Raw genomic sequence first — 22,126 nt, forward strand, 5'->3', positions numbered from 1 at the left:
ACCAAAATTACTGTGCAGTAGTTTCATCAAATGGCTTTTTCACGATGTTGACTGTGCAGTAGCTTGTTACTATCGTGCAGTATCATTGCGTCACGCTTCCTCTCATGCAATGCTACTGCACAGTAGTAATGAGCTACTGCACAGTCAGCGTAGCCAAGGACTAGAAAAAATACAGAAGGAAAATGTTCCTAGGAGAAACCCAGATCATCAACATCAGTAAAGAGCAAGACTAAATTTTATATTAATTTATTTTTTTTTTAAAAAAAGGAACAGGGTTTAATGTGCAAATATATACAACAAACATCACAATGAAACAGCAGGAAGAGAGACTCACTCCTCTCTAATGTTATTCCTTCAGAATAGAGATGATTATTTTAATGCTCTCTCTCATATTTACAAATACAAAAAAGTGTAATGCTTCATTCTGCACAAGAAACAGGTTTTGTTCCATTAGAACAAAAAATATTCTGGCTTTTAAATTGCAAAAGTCTCTTATTTTGGTGGCTTATTTTTTTATTTAACAAACCTGAGCAACTCTGCAGAACAAGGGAACAAAGAAAAAAGGCATTGCCCTGTGCCTCATTCTGATCACAGCATCTGATGGTCTTGTAATTACCCAATGAATTATTGAAAAGGAATGCAATTCCAAAATTGACATCTATTAAAGCGTTATCGGCAGAGACGAGGGGCCACAAGACTCTTCTCAGAAGTGAGTTGATTGAAAACATCAGTCTTGAGTTAGATGCATATTGAGATTTCTCAGTTAAAATACTTGTTTCTCTCTTAGGTTTTTAATGCTATTGTTGATGATCACAATGGGTTCAGAAATAAATTAAAAGGATATTCCATCTTGATGAGGTAAAGAGACTTGCTCCCTGCAGCTCTTTGCCCAAATGGGTAATAGCATGAAGACTATGTAGCATAGAGCCAAAAACATCATGTTGGTTTAAGCTCCAATTCACTAAGGGACTTAAGGTTTGCTGAAATGTAAGCCTGTGCTTACATTTTTTCTTGTTCAGTGAAAAAGGTAACTAACTTCAAGCAGATGTTTGAGCCTTTGAAAGAAGAGTTGTCTTGCTTTGTTTGGCTATAGAGATTTAACAAACAATGGTCTAAATCTGCTGTCTTTACGCAGGTTAATGGGAATTTTAATTAAGTAAAAACAGCAGGATTTGGCCCAAATGTTCTCATTGAAGAATTAGAAATGTTATGGTCAATCCTGTTTCAATGTTGCTGGTTCTCAAACGCATATCAATTCATACGAGCAAAGATGTACAAATAGCAGCTTCAGGGCCACACGGGGCTGGCTGGCTGGAACCACAGCACTCAGGCCAAAAGGAAGAAGACACAGGGGAAAAACAGCCTTCCTTGTCCCCATGGCTTGGGCTCACTGCAGCCTGCTGTACCAGATAGCTCCGAAAAATCCAATGGATTGACTCAACTTTCCCAACATGTGGACCTCTCTTCTCGGGATAACCACACGGCCTGAAACCACTTCGCTTGTTTACTTTCCACATCATCGTTCTGCCAAACTTCGTCCAAAGGCTTTACCAGGCTACATTTTTAATTAAACAGCAACAACGACAAAAATATTAGGGCTGTCTAATGCTTCCCTCATCTTTACGTAAGGAAATGAGAGTTGCTGGGTAAGGCACTACAGAAAGTCACGGGCAGGAAACACCTGAAGTAGATTCCCATATTAGAAGACAACAGCTATAAAAGAAACTGCATCCCCACTCAATGCCCACAAGGTTGCTTCATATGGAGCTGCACCTTGCTCTTTAGCGGCAGTCTTGATCATTTTAAATAAATAAATAAAAATACCTAATGACTAAAGTGGGGCTGTTCAGCTGGGGGCCCCCGGGCCATATGCAGCCTACAAGAGGTCACTGTATGGCTCCTGGGATCCTACCTGGTCTCCACTGCCCCTATTGCTCCAGCTGCTGCTGCAGCTGGGGTCTCCAGGCTCCCCCTCCCTCCCTCGGCTTTTGATTCCCACTCCTGCCCAGGGGCCAGGACAGTGCAACCCACCATGATGGGGGAGACCGTGGTGCTGTGCACTGATGGAGCGGAGGTGGGGACAGCTCTGGACTAAAGAATTCGTTCTCAGTGAAGACAGCTCCAAGGAGCCTTGGCTGGGCTCTCTCCATAGCCAGCAACTTCTCAGTCTAGATAGGTTTTCAGAGGGGTCACTGTTGAAAGCTAAATCCATTTCCGGGTGCTTGTCACAGTTTCCCCTTCCTCACTGGCTGAGGAAAATAGTAATAAAATAAAGGCTCCCTTCCTTTCTGTACCATCTTCTTTCTCACTATTGGATCATAACACTTCAGAGCGTTTTTTTGACACTGTAGCACCACATTACAATGCTATAGTCACTGCAACTAATAGAATAGCTGGATTGCCCAGAATAGAAGGGGCAACTGTATTTGGACTGAAATTTTTAACAATAATAGGTTAATACAGAAAGTTACTGTGAAAAAAACAACCCTTTTTGTCACACTGTTGAATTCTCTATTCGAATAAAAAGGAAAAACCCAGTTGCTTACAAAGGCACATGTTTCACTGTGATCTGAGAGTGGTCAGCAGTGCTGTTAACATTCACTGAAAAAAACCTACTTGTATTACATTTAATGCAGTTAATGCTAGTGAGATACTGGATGAATTGAAGAAAAGGTTCCTTACACTTCAGTTTTTGGATAAAAACTGAAGGTTAAAAGCAGCATGGCTGCTGATCGGTGACATGAGGGATGCTAGGATGCCAATGCTACAAGGAGATACAATTAAATTACTGAGGGACTCATTTGCGGGCCTCGGATAACTAGATCTAGCATTTCAGGTTCACATCCATTTAAAGAAAATAAAAGCTCTTTAGACACTAAGCTCTTGAACAGTCCTTCAGTGCATCTGTCTGTGTTTAAAGATTTCAAAAAATAAATAATAAAAGCCAGGGCAAGAAAACTGTTCCTTCTTTTTCTTTAAAAAAATTCTCATTTTCTGCACTAGAGGACTTCTCACACCAGAGAACATATTCCAATACAACACAAAGTGGTTTATATTTAAATTTAACTTTAAAATTAATGAGAAGTTATGCCATCACCAGAGATTTGGGGACGGGAGTAGTGCTGCCTTGTGGGATTGCACTTTCTTTGACTTGTCCTTTCCACTGTTCTTTACCATAATGGCCTTTCAACACTCACCAGGTCATTCTTGTGCTGGCTACACTCTGTGTGCTGAAGTACACACAGAGCAAGTCCAGTGACTGATCATTTACACAGGCTGGCAACTTGACCACCTCTTCAAATTGAAGGGAATAATTTGGGGCCCAAAGGCAAAACTCTCAATCCATCCCCGTCCCTGCAGAAATGTGCTCCCTATAAGTGGGTGGCTGCAGACCTGCTATGTGAGCTTCTCCTGCCTCTCATGCAGCAGAACAGTAAGGCAGGTCAAAGATTTCCCATTTTCTAAGCTGTTTTTCAAAGGTAAACAGGGTTTGCAGTGAACTAGAATATTCAGATAAAGTATCTGGCCACAAACTTTCAGTTTTCAATTTTTTTTTGGCAAAAACCACATTTTCTTCAGCAACCACCCCTTTCCGTGTTGCTAATCAACTCTTACCCAAGCCATTTGTGCTGGTAGATTTGAGTGCATGATTTGCCCCAAAGCCAATAAATGCACAGGCAACTCTCTTACAGTCATTCTTGCTGCAGGTCCATTCATCACTCAATCTCAAATGTGTTTTTGCTTTAGAGATGCAGCAAGGGCTGCAAATGCTCCAGCTACCTTGAGGTAGGAGACAAGGGCATTCCTGTTAGCTAAGCTGCTCTCAGAGTGAGGACAAGGAAGCCATAGCTCTATGCTTTTCTGTGGACCCAAATGTTTGGTAAAATGCAAAAATCAGGGTTGCATAAAATATATAAAGAAACCAAAAATAATGTAAGAGTAATTTGTCTGAGGCCATTTTCTGTTGCCTCAGTTTAGTAATTCAGCATTTTTGGATGTCAATTTGCAGTACTGTAGTGTGACAGTAGCAGGTCTGAGAGGGACGAAGTGAATCTGGAACCAATCTGAAGAAGATCCTTCAGAAAAATCTGCTTCTGTAGTCCCTGCTTATCCAAGTAGGCCCATTAGAGCAACTGGAATTGTTTGCATAAGGAAATATTGCATGTGGAAAGCCACATCTAGAGCTGGGTGATGAATGGGGACTGTATTTATTGTATCTGAACTGCCTGTGGGCATCTGAAAGTAAGGATTGTAAGCAAACTTATAAAACTGAACACATTATAAATGTACACTGATTTGATCCTGAGATAGTGCCCATTGCAAATGCCAAAGCTGATAAGCTTCCTGAAAACAGGTGTTTCACACTGCGTACGTGTATTAGGTTTCTGTCTTATACAAGCAGAGCTGCAAGCCAAACAATGCACCCTCCCTCATTATTACCTGATAACCTGACTCACATTGCACTTCCTGTCTCATTCAATAGTTATCATTGGCCTGATGGCTGTTACCAGGAATTCCAATTGCATTTCTTCTTTTGCAGTTCAGGCAAAAACATTCTTAGTATTTTGCCAACCCTTCCAAAACTTGTAGAAACAGGCTCACCGCTTCCCTTTTATTTTTTTGGCCAGCCAAGAATCACGTGTCTGCAACTTCCTGCCAGAGGAGCCACTGCACTGTGCTGAAGAAACTCCTTGAACTAGGAAGAAACTGTCACCAGTTACTGGATGGGGAGGTGAACCACAACAGACAGAAAAAATCCAACATGATGAACATCAGTCTGGAGTTTCGGAAACCATGCATTCCAGTTCCATTGGTGCAAAGACCTATTTATAGTCACTCGGAGTCAAACATTTTGTGCCGGGATGGGCAGGAGAGAAATATGTTCCAAAAATTGCTTAAACATTGCATAAAAAAGTTCTGCTTTTTATTGTTTCGGTTTTTTAGCCCTTAGTTGAGTAGTCACCAAACCCTGTCAGATGCCAGATGCTATAAGCAGCCTTAGCACCTGCAGAATTTGTAAGGATATCAAAAAATAGCAACAAGGAGTTACACAACACAGGGAGAAGGAGGCGCTAGCTAGATTAATGCAACATGTAGTGGCATTTTTTAACATCAAGAGGGTGTCTTGTCTGAGGGTCATGCCATTAAACTGTACCATGTAATTTACTGGCAAAGGGCAGTGAAAAAAAGTAATGTGGTACTTTAATAATCTCTGAACCACTCAGTCATCATACTACGTCCAGCTAAATTCAAAGCTTTTCCCTTAAAAATGCTGCTCCTGCAAAGATGGCTGAAATCTTGCACTCCATTTGTCTCTGAACGTTGCTGTTGTAGCTCCTTCGTTTGCAACGTGATTCCAATTCAAGTAAAGTGTAAGCCCCAAGCTTCTTTCACACTTTAGATTGCCTCTCGTCTGTCCATTCCTGCTTAGTGTTCTGTAGCGCTTGAGTCTTCTGTTCATCCACTTGGACATAGTCTACTCGCTGCTCCTCAGAGAGAAAAGGTTTCTGTGGGAGAGGAAGAACACAGTTTTATAATGGAGAACTGGCATTTTTCTGCCCCTCTTTTCCATTCTTCCTTGGTTGCTTTGCTTGACATGGATGAATACAGTGAGATCAGCATTGCTTTACAGCCTGTTTTAGATCGAATTATCCCTCTGCCACCCTGTCATCCAACCCAGCCTAGAGAGAGATGGAAACATGTTCTACCAACTCCACCCAGAGCTGGGCTAATTGTGCTCTTGTTTTTTATAGGATCCTGCTAAGGTGATGATCAGATGAATAAATGTGACCCCTATGAGAGTTTAAGCTGAAAAGGGCTTAGAATCCTGAGATCTATTGTCCCCAAGAAGCATTAACAAGATGGGTGATGGAAATGATATGGAGGAAACAAAATGGGCAAGACAGGCTGTGTACTTCATAGTCAGTTTATCTGTGCTGCATCTCTTTTGCTGTCTTGAGCCTTGCTCTGCAGAGCAGGCATCTTATCTTTAGTGTCTCTGAGGAACATGGCAGGTCCAATCTGAATCATAATATATATATATATATTTTTGCCGTTTGACAAGATATTGTATAATTTTCTTCTGTGACTCTGCTGTGGGTCAGAGTCACATTGCAGAATCACTGCAGGTGGAATCTGTGAGAAAACTGGCAGAGGCTTTGCGGGGATGGATGTATCAGCTGGGAATGAAAGAAGAGCTTGGAGAGTTCAGACAAGCACTGACAAGCTTACCCACACGCTCTTACTACCGTGCTTTCTAGTGGCGGTCATACACCCACTGGTGAACTCATGTTAATGGCATCCCAGCAAATCATGACAATGATACCACTGTCATAATTTCAGCTTTGGTTTTATTGTGTTACCAGTTTGGTAGTATTGAGACTATAATGAATGCAATCAACTGGAAAAACTTGGCTGAGCTCATTGTATGCAGGGTAACCAGAAGTGAGAACCTGTCTTGCCTTCCCTCCTTAGATCAACAGACCACAATGACATGGGTGCTTCCCAAGATGATTCATACCTTCTGTACAGGGGATGGGGAAGCAGAATTAAAATCCAGTGCTAAATAATCAAGGTTGGACTTCCTTGTCCATGGAAAAGCACCGCTGCATGGAGAGGTTGCCTGTCTGTGCTCCTGCTGTGGAATGAGAGAAACTGTTAATGAGTAACCTAAAAGTCTTCAGACATCACCTTCAAAGGGAAAGGGCTGGACTGTGAAGTAACATTCCTAATCCAGCCATGTGCAAAGCAGGGGAGCCATGGTCCAAAGGTACTCATCAACTAACTGCAGAGTCTAAGCAATGGCTAAATACGTGATTGTAAAAAGAAAGCAGAATTTAAGGAGAAGAGAAAAAACAGAATAAAAAAGACAAGGGGGAGAGAGAAAAATTTAAGTACCCTCATTTTGGACAATTCTGGTAATATAACAAAACCAGGCATGATTTTCATTCCGATTTAGCCATGTTTAAACATTGTGTGTGTGTGTGTGTGTGTGTGTGTGAGAAACCAAAGCCAGACCTAAATGCAATTTAGAATTATGGAAAAGTAGGGCTGGAAGGGACCTCAAGAGGTCACCTAGTCCAACATCTTGCTCAAGGCAGGGTCTTCCCCATCAGATTCATCCCACTCAACTGTTTAATCTAGTCTAAGCCAACAAACATTTTAGAAGTTTGGAGCAATGACTATGGTGCTGGCTCATGTGTGGCAATTAAATTATTAAAATGAGGGGAGAGTCGCAGATGATCACAAACATGCACGAGATTTTAGAGTCCTAAAAATGAAAAATGGAGTGTGATTACGAACACAGCTGATATGAACAGCTAAAGTGCAAAGTTGGATCTGGGTGAAGTTTAGGGAGAATGAAGTGCTGAGGAGATTGGGGAGGCCTGAGACCAGGATTTCTGTTTGTCATGGCCAGTTTTTAAAAACTATTTGTGAAGTTATAGACCCCAAAATACACATAGAAAACTGGCCCTTTCAGGCTTTGGGTTTGCAACCAAATCTGGAGGAGCTGACTCAAATCTAGGGATTCTAGACTAACTTCCACCTGGAATTCCTATTCCCACCTGGCCCCATTCAAGAGAGGGCTAAAAATGAATGAATGAAGTAAGTGTGTTCTTGTTTCAGGTCATGAGAAGTAGGGTTAGTGTGAATGGCCAAAGCAGAAGAAATAGGAGGCATTAATGGCAGTTCTGTTTCTATACAACATTTGGTATGGGTCTTTAGGAAGTGCACTAAAGGCTTTCTGTCATTTCCTAGGAGATTCTGCAAAGGATTCTTCTCGAAGGTAAAAAGACTTCATTTTCTTTTGCTTTTCATGAGTTCTCATGTAAATATGCCTGATCTCTGCAATCTCTTGGAACTGCTCTGCCACATTTGTGAGGGAGCAGCTGGATTCTGTGGAGCAGTAAAAGGGCTTCCCTTATCTGCTTGTAAATTGGACCCAGTGTTTTTAGTTCAAAGTCATTTGATATATATTTTTTTGAAACAGGGCAAAGGACAAACTTGCTGAACGTTTTTCTTAGAAAATGAACTTCTGCATTCTCCATCCTTGCAACAAAGCAGAATAGAGCAAAAGATAGCTGTGTGAAAATGAAAATTACCATATGAATGTAACATTCTTCCTCTTCTCCGGAAACTGAATTGGCACATGGTCTAGCTGAATTAATACCGTCTCTTTCTGGAGAGAGAAAGCTCATTCGATTGCTATGAAGAAAAACACAGGAGAGGTTAAGGAAGCATCTTACAGATGCTCTGAAATGGAGCCAAAGCCTGACATAGTCCATATGGTGAATAAACCAAGTCTAATGCCGCTGCTTTTATAGAGAGGACATCCAGAAACATTATTTAGTTAGAGAGCGAGTCATAGTCGCATTAATATCAGAGTGGATTTTTTATTTCTTGGGTTTATCCCGCTTGTTGTCATGCCATAACTCAGCAGGAGGCACTGCAGCAATTCTTCTGCAAGTAGCACAAATGGAGGCAGACATCATCTGTGTAATATGCGCTGATGGAGCAGTTACTTTGTTGTATGGGTACCAACATTTTTGAGATTGAAATGAATGAATCAGCTACTGTAGCTGCAAGCAGAGCAACTTGGCTGGCTTTGAAGGCAGCATAAACATGTGTTGTTATCTGTGCCTTGGCAATGTCTGCAGCTCAGACATCTTTTAAAAGAAAAGTTTAGCTGCTAATTTAACCTTTTAAAAGAAGAATTTAGCTGCTAATTTAACCATCAAAAGCTGTTTAATGAGTTGCTGCAAACTGTAAATGTAGGTTGCAAGTCCAGTTAGTTGCAATAAATTACATGCAGCAGAACCAAGGTTACCAAAACAGCAACTGCTTTGGTTTTTCACTTCGCCAATTCTGGATGAATCTGAACTCTTTTTGGGTGTCTTGTATATCAAATACTGTGTAAAATGTATTGAACCCTCTATGCTCCTATTCCCTGAAGGTTCCATGCAGCAGCTCAGTGTGTTTGTATGAATTAATCATAGCACTTTAACAAGGATGCTCATGAGGCAACTACCTGTGACAAGTCATGTCCAACAGCATCAAAGGGGTTAACTGAAATGCTAATTTGGAAGTTTGGAGAAGATTTTGACAGCAAGTACCAGGTCACCTGTTCTCCTTGTGTGGCAGCCTCTGCATCTCTAGGAAGGAAATCTTTTGTTTGAATCCCTGACAAGTGAGCAGCGGGGACACATTTGGGAGCCCACTGGAACAGCACAGTACACTGAAAGGTTGCTATTATTTGCACTGGCAGGTGTGGGAATCCTCAGCTCACCTACATATTTTCAAAGGGAGACTGTCAAGTCCCTTCAAGTTCTTCTCATGAGCTTTGGAAATCGATCCTTCCCATTATCCATGCCAGGCTCTGATAACATACAAGTTTTATGTCACTGAATCACTGGCTGCTCCTCTCTTCGGAGCCCACTGATAGCACAACTTAGTGTTGTCTTGGCTGTGAGGCCAAAAGCAATCTCTCTCCCTTTAAAAAAAAAAAAAAAAAATCATTTCAAGGGCCAAATCAGTTTTGAATTCTATTGGGCAAAGCCCAATAATCAAGTTCCAAATTCTGACTGAGCAAAGCTCATTCATTCAAGTTTGTGGCTCTACCACTGGGCAACTATCCTTCCTCCCAGACCCCCAGTCTTGGGCTTTGGATACTCCCCAAATCTATGGCAGGCCTCCTATGTGCAAGGCCCAAGCCCGGAGGCTTTGGGGTTCAGATGCCCCATAGTTTTGCTTGCTTCTAGCCAAAAAGCCAATCAGTAAGCCAGGGGGAAGCATGAATATAGTCCCCTATTGCCACAAAATTTTGTAGTCAAGTTGCCTGTAATGCAAGGGACAGGCTTCACCTTGGGAAAACAACCTTGGTTTATATATATATATATATATATATATATATATATATATATATATATATATATACACATATATTTCATTTCAGGAGGCAAATCAGTTCTGAATTCACTTGGGCAAATCCCAAGTCAAGTTCCAAATTTGAACTGAGCAGAGCTCTGTGTGGCTCTACCACAGAGCAAGCATCCTTCTTCCCAGATCTATGTCTTGGGCTTTGGATACTCCTCAAATCTGTGGCAGGCATCCTATGTGCAAGCCCTGCGCCCACAGACTCTGAGGCTCAGATACTCCCTAGTCTTGCATGCTCTAAGCCAAAAAGGCCAAGGAGCAATCCAGGGGGAACACAAGAAACCAGTCACCTACTGCCACAAAATTGTGCAGTCAAGTTTCCTGTGTTTGGGAAGCTTGCAGGGGTCAGCCTACCTGGAGTGCAAGGGACAGGTCTCACCCTGGAAAAACCAGCTGGGTGACCATGGGATCTCTCCTGTCAGGTCTACCCTACTTGCATTGATTATAGATCAGAGTCAGAAACTGCGCCTGAGCTTCTGTATGGCTGTGCAGGTCCTCAAGCTAGCCAGCTCTTTACATTATTGAAGTTTTCCTTCTCTTTGCCCTATTCTGTCTCAAGATAGATGACTGTTCCCTTTGGGAAAAAAATAAAGAGCATGAGGGCTTCAAATATCCTGGTAGCCATGCCAGAGTAGAGATTAACCCTAGCCTGCCAATAATTTACATAAAGGGACTTCAAAAAAGACAATCTCACTTGGAGGATGCCCTAATTTGCAAGAGATCCATACTACAGGATTCCTCACAGCTGTTGGAAGCACAGTGTATGCTTGCTCTCTCTCTGTCTTTGAAGGGAACCATTTTTTTGTTATGACGGCAAATGCTTGTGAAATGCTAGATGGACCCTGTGGAATTTGCATGGCGTGTTTGTTCACAGGCTTTGCCAACAAACTCTTCCTTGCAGAATGCAATAAGTTATTTATAACTCTGCTTTCCAATGTCAATGCTTATAAAGGTTTTCATGTTGGGTTTCCCATCCACTTACTAAGGCACAGTCCTGGTCATGGGCTGCTCCCGGATTGTGGTAAGGTTCCTCAGGTCCAGTGGTGGGGGTCGGGCTGAAAGTGCATACAAAAGGAGTTAGAATTAAAACAAAAAGAAAAAAGGGGTTGTTCATGCTTCTTATAAATTAAACGCTGGTCACAAAATCCAGCATAGTTAGGGAGCAAGAAATGAGCTGGGAACCTCATGCAACATAAACAATCTCAACCAGATAGGAATCCCTTCGAATTCTCAGTTTGGTCACACAGAAGAGCATTTGTTCAAAATTATATTCAGAAAATCTTGTGGACCACTTGAATCAACCCTGCATATGTTAAAATGGGCCGCAGGAGAACCGACTTCCCCCACAAAGATTAAAAACATGCCTCAGCTTTGATCAATACACATGGTCTGCAAGGGGAAGGGTCTAGTTACTGCCCTGGGGACCTTATTGGAGACTGCCCACCAGGCTGCCAGCAGTGGTGGTATTTTCTGGGATGTGGACAAACTCTGTGTGGAGAATGGACTGGGACCATCAACTGCTTGCATACTGGTAATATATTCCCATCACTTGCCTGCTGGATTTGAACCAGAATCCAGAGGGTACAAACCACATAACTTGACTATTTCTCTGAAATAGTTTTTTACCATGCTACTCTGGATTGAAACATGGAGGGTAACACTTTCTCTACTGCAGGGGTGTAGATTGGCCAGATACACCCTGTGTTGCCATATGATCTGGTCTGTGGGTCTCTAGACCAATCCCACATACACATGGTGCATGCACCAGCCTTGTCCCCAGCCATGAATGCTTCATGTGGGTTGGATGTGGCGTCCTGTACGCTGCACGCAGCATAGGGGGTCAGTCCAGGGTCTGTGCTACATGTGGTGCCTGTGCAGGACTGGCTCTGCATGCTGGCTCTGGAACTGGTCTGGATCAGGCCGTGTTGGAGCCAGTACACAGGGCCAGTCTGGCAGGATACTGCAAGCAGGATGTGCCCCATGCTGGCCCCCTGTGCCATATGCTGCACCTGCAGCTGGTGCAGCCTATGTGCCACAAGGAACACGTTTCAGCCCTGGGGCTCACTATGTATGCAGCTGGACCTGGTGCTGCATGCAGCTCAGGGGGTCCAGGGTGAAGTTGGCATGCAGAGCCTAGCCAGACTGGCCCTGCATACTTGCTCTGGCATGCACGGGCAGCCCAGGGCCAGATCCAGACTGTTCTCAGAGCCAATGTGCAAGGTCAATCTGGCAGGTCATGGCAGGCAGGCTGCACTCTGGACCCCCTGAGCTGCGTGCAGTGCTGGGTCCATTCCATGCTGCCTGCAGCACATGTGCTAAACCCAGTGCCACACATGCTGCTCATGGCACAGGGGGTTGGTTCCAATGTGGTCTGCATCCAGGTGCAATGGCCCTCATCTGGCCCACAGGGCCTGCTCTGTAATAATGTCAAATATTTGCATTTGAAAGTGTCCCCTCCCTTCTGTGCATTCAAGGGGAGACAGACTGGATTACATTTGGATTACAAATGTGGAACTCTTATCTGCAAGTATGGTCACTACTTGGGAACAAACGTGACAACCTTTAACCCACTCCAGGGCATGTCCCAAATTGGAGGGTACTCCAAGCCCATGGCACATCAGCCTGCATACACATTAAGTAACTAAGCACTGTAGAGGGGAAACCAGAAACAGCAGCTGTTTTGGATTCCCTTAGCGCAACCTGAGAAAACCTGTGGGAACAAAAAGGATTTCTCTTTCTTCTCTTAACTAGGTAATAACCTGAGTAGGATTTGGCCCATTCATAAACGGGCTAGCAACATTACTTGTGGGAATCAGGTAAGCAGAATGGAGGCCAAATGTAAATCTCTTAGCTGATTATATCTGCATATGCCCTCTGGCTCAGGAAGAGAAAGTAGCTTGTGCCTGACAACTCAAGCTGAGGCAGTGTAGGAAGGGGAAGTTCTGTTTCCACAACATCACCAGCTCCCCTAGGGTCCTGGAGACGCCCCCCCGTTTTCCTCCGTTCATGCGGAGAGGCAGACTCCACAGGTCTCAGCCACATTCTCCACCTGACTCGCAGACCATCCTGGGAAAGTGGTGCAACTTGCTTTGCTCTCCCATCAGTTGAATTCTGTCTCTACATACTACGGCTCCTCAAGGAGCCCTGCTGGTTGGGGTCCACAGAGAATTAGGCAGTCCCAGTGACCATGGCCACTGCCACTGTGACTCTTATTTGCGAAGATGTATCTGCCCCACAGCGGGTCCTTCAACTGTGTGTGTGAATCAGAGAGAACAAAGATGCTATGGGGCTTGGGGGAAAAAACCTCCCCTCAATCAAAGCATTGCAAGAATATTCTGAATTAAACTCTACAGAGTTACCACTGCATGGCATGGGCATGGCCCCACCTGGAAGCGGGGTTCATGGAGTGCTACGGGTAAATAAATATCTGTTTTACAACTACACCAAACACCTAATGTGATATGGAACATCTACCCACGTGAACCTGGACCAAAACTTCTTCCTTAAAATTACTGGCTATTCCCTACCCATGAAATGCTTGGTGAGCCTCTAATGTGCTATGCCATGACCACCCCTCCTTCCCTCAGTGACAGCCATGTTCCTGGGTTTCTACTTGCCAACCATGTTGGGTGTTAGTTTGGTCTTACATTTCCTTCGAGGCTTGAGATCTCGATTCACTGGCGGCGGTTCCAAGTCAGTGGGAAGCTCAGGCAGCGGGCTGGAGAGTTTTTCATTGCTGACTACAGGGAATGTAAACGTAGCTGAGCCTGGACTCATGGGAATGTAGCCATCAGGTGAGCAATCTGACCCCAGAATAGGCGGAGATGCGCTGGGGCGCATGGGTACATAACTATCCTCCGTGCTGTCTGATGCAGAAGGAATCAGTGGGCTGAACCGACATGGCTTCAGAAATGAGAAGGAAAAGAAAGGGGTCCCAGTCAGTTGGACAACTCAATAATCAATGGGGCCTAATCCAGACCCTCAACAACCAGGGGATGGCTCTGAACTGAGCCCGGTGCTTGAACACCCCGATTTGAGCTCCACAGGAGGCATGAGCTGGAATGTTCTTAGCCCAAACCAGAGATTCAAATATTCATGCCAACTTTGGAAGAGTTCAGATATCCCATACTACAAGATACAAAATCACCTGTGTCCTCCACCTTCTATTCCTAAGCATATTATAAGAGAGGAGTAACACAACCTCACGACAAAGAATGACTTGCTTGTTCTATTCTGTTCTGAGAGAGTATTTAAATATATGCAAATAGAGCACTTACCAAATTCAAGCTAAGCCTCTTATCCCGGCTTCTTAAGGAATTTCCTTCCGCATCTGCTGCAATAAAAACCCACAGCGATTAATGATTTGACAAGCCAAAGGGCAGTGGAACCTGAAAGATATAACTTTAGAGCAGAACATATGGCTCAAAAATAATTACGGCTTTCTAAAGCTCCTGCAGTTCTTTGCTAGTTATTCTGAAATGGGAAAACCTGATGAAATACAGGATCAAGAACAACCTGGTGACATTTCCTGATTGGGTTAATAATGCTATGTGAATTTTTAGAATGTTGTAAATAAGAAATAGTTCATATCAATGATCCTGTTCTACATGATGGTCATTTATTCACAGATGGAGAAATGAAAACCTGGTTTAGGGGTTAGAGCAAGGGACTAGGAGACAAGATCGGAAATTTATTTCTGCTTTGTTAGCAACTTGGGATCATAGGAAAGCAGGGCTGGAAGGGACCTCACAAGACCATCTAGTCCAGTCCTCTGCTCAAGGAAGGATCATCCCTGGCTAAACCACCCCAGCCAAATGTCTGTCTAATTTGCTCTTGATAATTTCCAGGGATAGAGATTTCACAATTTCTCTAGGTAGCCAGTTCCAGTGCTTGACCACCCTCATTGTCAGAAAGTTCCTCTTAATCTCTAACCTATATTTCTTCTGTTGCAGCTCGAGACCATTGCTGGTCACCTCTTATGACCACAGAGAAAAGCCCATCTCTATCCTCTCTAAAATAGCCCCTCTGGTATTTGAAGTCTTATCAAATCTCTGTCCTCCCCCTGCAACCCCACCAGTCTTCTCTTCTCTAGACTAAATAACCCCTCGTTCTTTCAGACTTTCCTCAGAAGTCAAGATTCCTAGGCCCCTACTAATTTTTGTCACTCTCCTCTGGATTTTTTGTAATCTGTCCACATCTTTATTGAACATGGGGCCCAAAACTGGACACAATTTGTTGCATAACCTTTGACCTCTTTGTCTCAGTTTTCCCATCTGCTGAATGGATATAATTATACCATAGCAGGATTCTGGAAACCTTGTAAAGTGATTTGAGACCCTTAGGTCTCAGGTACACGGGAAATGCAAATTACTGCACAGGAGGAAAACAGGATAGCATGCAGTATGAGAGAAGAGACACTTGTGTTTCTTAATGAAGAATGAGCATAACTCACAAGTGGTCTATCTTCCTGAACAAAGGAAAAAGTCATGCCTCAGTGCCTGCTGAAACTTATGTCTCTTGGTTTATTCACTTTTTGATTACTGATGCATTGTCTTTTAAAAACAAGCCAAGGAAGTTAAGAAAGTATGTTCAGTATGTAAATCAAGTTCTGGACAGATTTCCTGCGATCATTTCCATTGCTTAATGGATAGCAGTAGGGCGGTGGGATCTGTTAGCAGATTCTGTTTGTATGGGAAAATTTTACTCTAAATTAGGGTTATTAAAGGTAGCTTTTGGGGGAATTACTTTGTTTACAGTCAGAAAGAATAGCAACAGACCAGAAGGGGAAAAGACTGATTATTTTTCTCCCTAGGCTTAAGCCTATCTTCTTTTGTAGGGAAAATCTATATATGGAGCAACAGCCCAATTCCCTATTGAGATTACAGAATTTTTCTTGGGAACCCCATAAAAAATGTCCATAGGGGTATTTAAACTTGGCCCAATAGTGCATTATACACACTGACTTGGTGGAGATTTCAGTTCTGTAAGGAAACTGGTGTATCTTTCTATAGTGGCTTCAGCATAATAGACAAAAGAAAAGCATTAAGGCTGGAATAATCTGTCTCTTTAGTACCCAGAATAAACAGAGCTTTAGCCAGCTATTATTAGCCCGATACTTTCTCAGCTTCACATGGTTACTGTGCCACTATAACTATGTTGATGTTTTACTGAAATAGTTATGCAGATGCAATCCTACTGTGGATGCAGCTTTCCCAGGATGCAGGCTCTTTGGATTGACGTAACTTATTACCCTTCCTTTATGAGAAATCTGCTTCACCAGTATAAGGTCCCGTATACAACCGAGTCCATGTTAAGAGGGTTCTACTGCTTTCCTCACACCACGTTAGTGAAAGCAGTACAACTTTTGTTTGTAGGCGAAGTCCAGGAATGGACAAAGAGCAAGCTATGTGAGCACCCTCTTGCTATCTGAACTGGTGAAAAGCAGTGGTTCTATTTGGAACTTCTGTATTTTTATTTCACGTCTTAATTTTTCCTTACTCGCTACATTCATAGAGTTATGCACTTAGAGTAAGAAAATAAGTAGGAGCACTTATTAATTCATTGCTGCCCCCTGTCAGGCAGAGATAACCTTGCAGCATGTTAGCAGAACATGACATTTGAGCACTTAATCCTCTTAAGAGCATTTCAATATAAATTAGAATGTAGAAATATTAGCTATCTTTAATTAGATCAGGGGAGGAGGCACGTGTGTGTGTTAATGCAGCACACACACACACCTAAGTCCACACAATATTTGCAGGCAGCTTGCAATTGTAACTGATGATTAAGAACACCATTTCCAGCTATGGGTGTTTCTCCTAAAAGCTTCCAAGAATTGGTTGAACACTGATAAACAGGCCAGGCAAAGCTCTGCACACTTGTTTTTTTCAACTTTAATGAGAATAATGACTCAGGCTCTGCACAATGCTTGAACATCCATTTAAGTTACAAAATAAGTGAGGCCAATCCACAATGCTGAATGTAAAGGCCTTCTGTGTCCTCCAATTAGAAAATTACAGTGCCACTAAAATAGGGATGATGGTTCCCAGCTAGATATTTTACCTGCCCATAGGGCTCTATAAAGTATGCATTGTGCTATACTAGGCCCTACACCACTATTTTTGGTTACACTGGGTGCATCTACACAAGACGCTGACTGTGCAGTAGCTGAAAAATACTGTGCAGTAGTGTGTTGCAGCATGGACAGTACTAATACACTACTGTGCAGTATTATTAGGCTAGTGCACAGTAGCATCCCCTAAAAGACATTTGGCAGCACTACTGTGTGATAACTTTGGTTACTGCACATTTATTTAGTACTTGGTAATACATGTAAGTACTAAATAAATGTGCAGGAATGACTGTGCAGTAGTATCTCATGTAGATGTGCCCACTGCCTCAAGAACAAGTGAAACAGCATCTGGTTGGCAGTGGATTTTTCTGCTTTCTACCCAGTTTTCCAGCAAGCCTGAATGAAATCCAGGGACAACAAAGCACTCGTTCACATTATAAATCACTGGTTCCCCTGGGATTATATCCCATCACCCGCTTCTTCCTGGCTTCTAGGCCTCTGGATGTGAAAAGGCATCCTTCTTTCATGGAGAGAGCTGCCTACAGAAGAGGTAGTGCACTTAAAGGGTGTTTTATGTGAATGAGGCCAAGTTTTGACCCATCAGGGGACATATGACATCCCATGACTGACTGAATGAAAGCTTGAATTTTGTACTGATTGACTTGCACACCTGATTCAGGTGTTTTCCCCCTTTAAATAAAAAAAAAAATTACTGAAGTCCACAAGTGGTCATATTTGAGGAAATCACAGCTAATTGTTGACAGGCGACTGCACTGCTAATGGCATTACCAGACCAGGTGCTGAATGCGACTGAGGGACTCTTTTCAACCAATATCCCAAATGAATTTAAAAATCAGTATTTAACTGAGCTGCACAATGGGTGGAGACACCAAGGCACTGAGAGGTTACTGCCAGGTGTTGTAAGAATTTGGCTCTTCTGGAGGTACCTGAAGGCGTTGACCAGATATTCAGAAGTGCTCAACAGCCACTTTCCAACAGAAGCTGACTATTTGGGCACTTTGTTCTGGCATTTCAATGGGAGCAGAGTTCTTTGGAAACTCTGGGCTGGGGTGATCTGTCCAGGGACCTTGAGATACTGTCTCCATTCCTGCACTGTCATTGGATTATCACTACCATTTGGCTCCACTTGCTACAGAGCTGGGCTGCAGCCACACTCTTAAAAGTCCTAACTTGAATTCAGACACAAAGACCCCTTTTGACATAATCACACTACCACGACAGAGCAGTGCAGGTATGGAAGGGCAGTGGAGGGGTTCACAAATGTTCAAGCGGACAGAGCTGAAAGACTAGAAGGAGATGGCTATCCATTCTGCTCTGCTCCTCTAATGGAGCATGTTTCTCATCGGGCTTCCTCTGGCTGGCAGACTTCAGCTCTCTGAAACAACATTACCTTTCCAGTTCCGCATGTTATCCAAGCTCGACAAGGAGATTCTTCTTGGCACCAAGGCAGCCTGAGCCCTACAGATCCCAATATGTCCATTCTGAAGGGCCCCACTGGACAGCTCTTCTCCTCTCCGGTCTGAAAAGTGGGTTGGTTTGGGTGGTCTTGGCGGTGGTGTATTAGACAAAATATCCAGTTTGGTTATGCCATAAGGAAGCACGCTTTGGCTTTTCTCAATCTGAAAGGTTGGTGTTAAAGGAGGCCCCAGCAATGGAGAAGAGGAGGAAAAGTCATTGGATGTCCTGCTAATGTCTACACTCCTGGACAAAATCCCATGGTTTGTTGGAAGGCCCCCGTCTTGGTGCACGCTGCCACTACTAGATGGCTGCAAGTAGTGGGAAGGCTGAGACGGCAAGGAATCGACAAAAACATCATCTGAGGAGGTTTGCTCCAGGGACCTGTCAGAATTTGACCAGCTGTCGCATCTGGAAGGAATAAAAAGAAACCATGTTTTGCATCTTTCTCCTCTCGTGGCTGCAACTGAACTAGCCTGTGCTTTGATCAGTTCCAGAATACAAGAGGTGTGTACACACATGCCCACCAATTAACCATAATGCCAACAACTCAGCCCTTTGTGGCAAGCTTATTTTATTTTAAAATAATTGCTTCGTGTCATTTTATTTTCTGGATAACTTACATCTCTTAAATGCACAATCTGGTCTCAGCAGACATCTGGGATGAGGAGCTGCCTTCAGTTATGCTGCTCATTTCCCCTTTCAAAAATGTGCACTGATCATTTAATTTCATTTGCCATTGCAGTGCAGCACTCCCCTCTTGCCATCCCCCCATTCCAGCACTGTTTGCACTTGCCATTCCTCATTACCAAAGGACCGTTTGTGACCAGGAGCCCATTCATCGGGGGACACATCCAGTTCTATTCCTTCTTTGCAACAGATGCAACATGGCCCTGCTGCGCAAAGGCTGGGGGTGTCTGGAAGAGTGCCATTCAGTGGTGTCACCTCCTCATGCTGTGCTACATGTGGGGAACCCAGGTGAAGCCAGAAGACCCACCACTGGGAGGAATCTCCCTTCCACCTGCAGCAGGGCAGGGCAGGCTGCATAAGGCTTGCACAGCCAACTCCTTACTTGACACCCGAGGCCAGGTCCTTGGCTTGGGTTTCTGGGATACGGTCTTATACCTCCAGTCCTAAGTAATACTATTTACCCGCTCACACAAGGGACAGTGCACATTAGCTCAGCGTAACCCTGCTCATTTGATTATCCCTTGTATTTACTAAACCTTTGTTCGGTAACCAGGTAACAGTCTATAGGGGCAGATGTAATGCCCAATCTTGTTTTCACTGAAGTTAGTGGGAGTATCAAAGGCAGCAGAAATGACCCCAGAATGTCTGGTAGGACATAAAGGGAGGACAATCCTTAAGTCATGTCACTTCTGGGTTTTAAACCTTAATGTTGTAGCTTTTTACATTTTTAGAAGAGAAAAATCAAAGAAGGTCTAGTCCCAAGGGGCCCTCAAGGTCTTATTTCAATACCAAGTAGGCTTTCATGTTGCCCATGCAAAAATCAGAGGAACTTTCAAAAGTGTAAGTGGAAGAATGAGAAGGCCTCTTGGCTAATGTCTCTACCTTCAGAGGCCTCGGCCTCCACCTACTGGGATTCCTCCTACTCCTGCCCTCAAGCACACAATGGTCTGGATCCCAACCCAACCTTGATGGGTGGCTAAGTGGTAGACACATGAAATGGCTGCAGAGGTCAGGGAGGCAGTTTTTATTGCCGACGTACCTGTTATGGCTGAGCTTGCCTGACTCACAGTTTGAGAGGAAGAGGTAATCGGGGAGGAAGACTGACTCCGACTCACTCCTGGTCTCTTCAGCGGCAGACGCATCAGTGGTCGCGTTATCCACAGAGAAGGAAGGGTCTGTGATCTGAGAGGCGTGGGTGGAGACAGCTGGCGAGGGCTGAGGGGATGAGGTGGTGTGAGACAGGCTCTCCACAGAATCTGCAAGACAGCAGGAGTCCACCTGGTGATGGATTTGCCCCTGGAGAGTCTGCACACCCACCCGCTGTGAGCTAGCGCTGAGCAGAGCCTGCTCCCGCCAGGTGTTTACACTGAGTGGGAACATTGCTTCCCTGCCCCATAAACAGCGTCTGAGGAAAGAGGCCAAGACATTAACTAACCCGACGTTCCAAGAAGTAAAGTGTTTACTTAGTAGGAGACATTGTGGTCCAAGAAAATCTGCAGCCAAAACACTGCTCACAAACCCTTTAGGTGGACTTTAAAACCAGCCCCGCATGACACAAAGAGCGAACGTGGTTAGTGAGCAAGCGGATCCAGACTGGGACACGGATCCTAACACCTTCAGCCCTGAAATACTTCAGTTAATGTTCAGCATTTGGAAGCCCCCTAGGAAAATGTCAGCGCTCCTCCTCCTAGCACCTCATCCTTTGTTACCTTTCTGGCTCCTGGGGTTGGAAAATAATGCTCACTGCACTGTTCCCTGCTGGGGAGCGTACACAAGTGCATGACATTGAAGCCATTTCAAAGAACCTTGTGAGTGCAGGTTTTTCCTAGGCCTGAGTATCGTCCACACCTTGCAGACCCATTGTGGTCTGGAGGGAGCATCACTAAGTTGGTGACTGACCTGCAACAGAAATTCAGGTCTTAACATGCCTGAACTCTAAGGGGATATGGATCCTGATTTCAGATATGGATGGATCCTTTTCTCCAGTCTAGGCTGAACTGGAGCCACCCCCAGAGTGGAACATCCCTGAACTATGGGAAAATCAGGTTCCAAACTTCATGGCTTGGACCCATTTCCTTGAAATCCTGAAACCCAGCCTTTCTGGTGGCCTTGGTTGCAGCACTCATCTCTCAGGTGGGTGAGAAAACCAACAGCTTTCTCTGAGGAAGGTACCTACATGAAACAGTTTGCTTTGTCGAGAACTTTTCAGCACACATCAAGAAAAATGAGATCCCCTTCACATTCACGGAGGCAGAAGCATGGTTTCTCTACACTCTCCTCAGAGGATGAAGCCACCTTTTAGTATTTGCTTTCAGGATAGCCAGATTTTCTGCACTTCAGAATCAATCTGATGTTTCTTCCTTCTCTTGGCTAAAGCCTACGTAGGCAAGAAACATGTTTCCGTCCAAACCAGAGGACTTGGAAACAATCTACGTAAAGAGGAGATTTCTTCCACAGGTCTCCGGGAAGCTGGAATCTAAATAACTGATGCTCGCAGCAGCGGTTGGCTGAGTACAGAACATGCCAAGCAAACTTCACAGCTTTGAATGGGAAAAGTCCTAGTCTGCAAAGGCCTGAAGCCAAGGCTAAATTGCTGGATACAATATATGTCAACCTCCCATTTCTGAGACCCTACATAGCCTGGCACTGAAGGGAGGGTATTTGCTCTTCAGCAACTGCTGGGAAAACAGAAAGCTGATACCCAACAACAGGACAATGACTTATAGTTTGGTTGGATGCTGTCACCTTTGGTCTGCCAGTGTGTTGTGCTTGTGTGTTCCCTGTCTGACCCCATGCTCTTGACCCCGATTCAAGAGCATGATGCAACCCATTTTGGGCCAGGCCTCACTACATCACGGTTCTCCTTGGTGTGTAGGGATAAGAAAGTGGCACATTAGGAAGATGATTTTGGCCCTTGCCCTAAACTTTTCAGAAACAGAACAGGTAGAACGGAAG

The 22,126-nt window shown here is 44.0% G+C and overlaps 1 protein-coding gene across 3 annotated transcripts in view; it reads right to left on the reverse strand.

Annotated features, from left to right (window-relative positions):
• Positions 1-230: 230 nt before the first annotated feature.
• The window catches only part of GAB3 (GRB2 associated binding protein 3), a 110,062-nt gene continuing 88,166 nt past the window's right edge, over positions 231-22,126 (reverse strand). For 2 of the 3 annotated variants that reach the window (XM_019487788.2, XM_019487789.2), the window contains exons 3-10: positions 20,211-20,427; positions 18,417-18,892; positions 14,211-14,266; positions 13,581-13,836; positions 10,916-10,988; positions 8,103-8,205; positions 6,521-6,637; positions 231-5,507 (exon numbers count right to left, since the gene is read on the reverse strand). In XM_019487788.2, the coding sequence (XP_019343333.1) occupies positions 5,391-5,507; positions 6,521-6,637; positions 8,103-8,205; positions 10,916-10,988; positions 13,581-13,836; positions 14,211-14,266; positions 18,417-18,892; positions 20,211-20,427 (1,415 nt within the window). In that variant the 3' untranslated portion in view covers positions 231-5,390. The remainder of the gene's footprint in view (positions 5,508-6,520; positions 6,638-8,102; positions 8,206-10,915; positions 10,989-13,580; positions 13,837-14,210; positions 14,267-18,416; positions 18,893-20,210; positions 20,428-22,126) is intronic. The other variant, XM_059732823.1, reaches the window with a different exon arrangement.

The sequence above is a fragment of the Alligator mississippiensis genome, chromosome 8, assembly GCF_030867095.1.
Source record: "Alligator mississippiensis isolate rAllMis1 chromosome 8, rAllMis1, whole genome shotgun sequence".
In the NCBI taxonomy this organism is placed as follows: domain Eukaryota; kingdom Metazoa; phylum Chordata; order Crocodylia; family Alligatoridae; genus Alligator; species Alligator mississippiensis.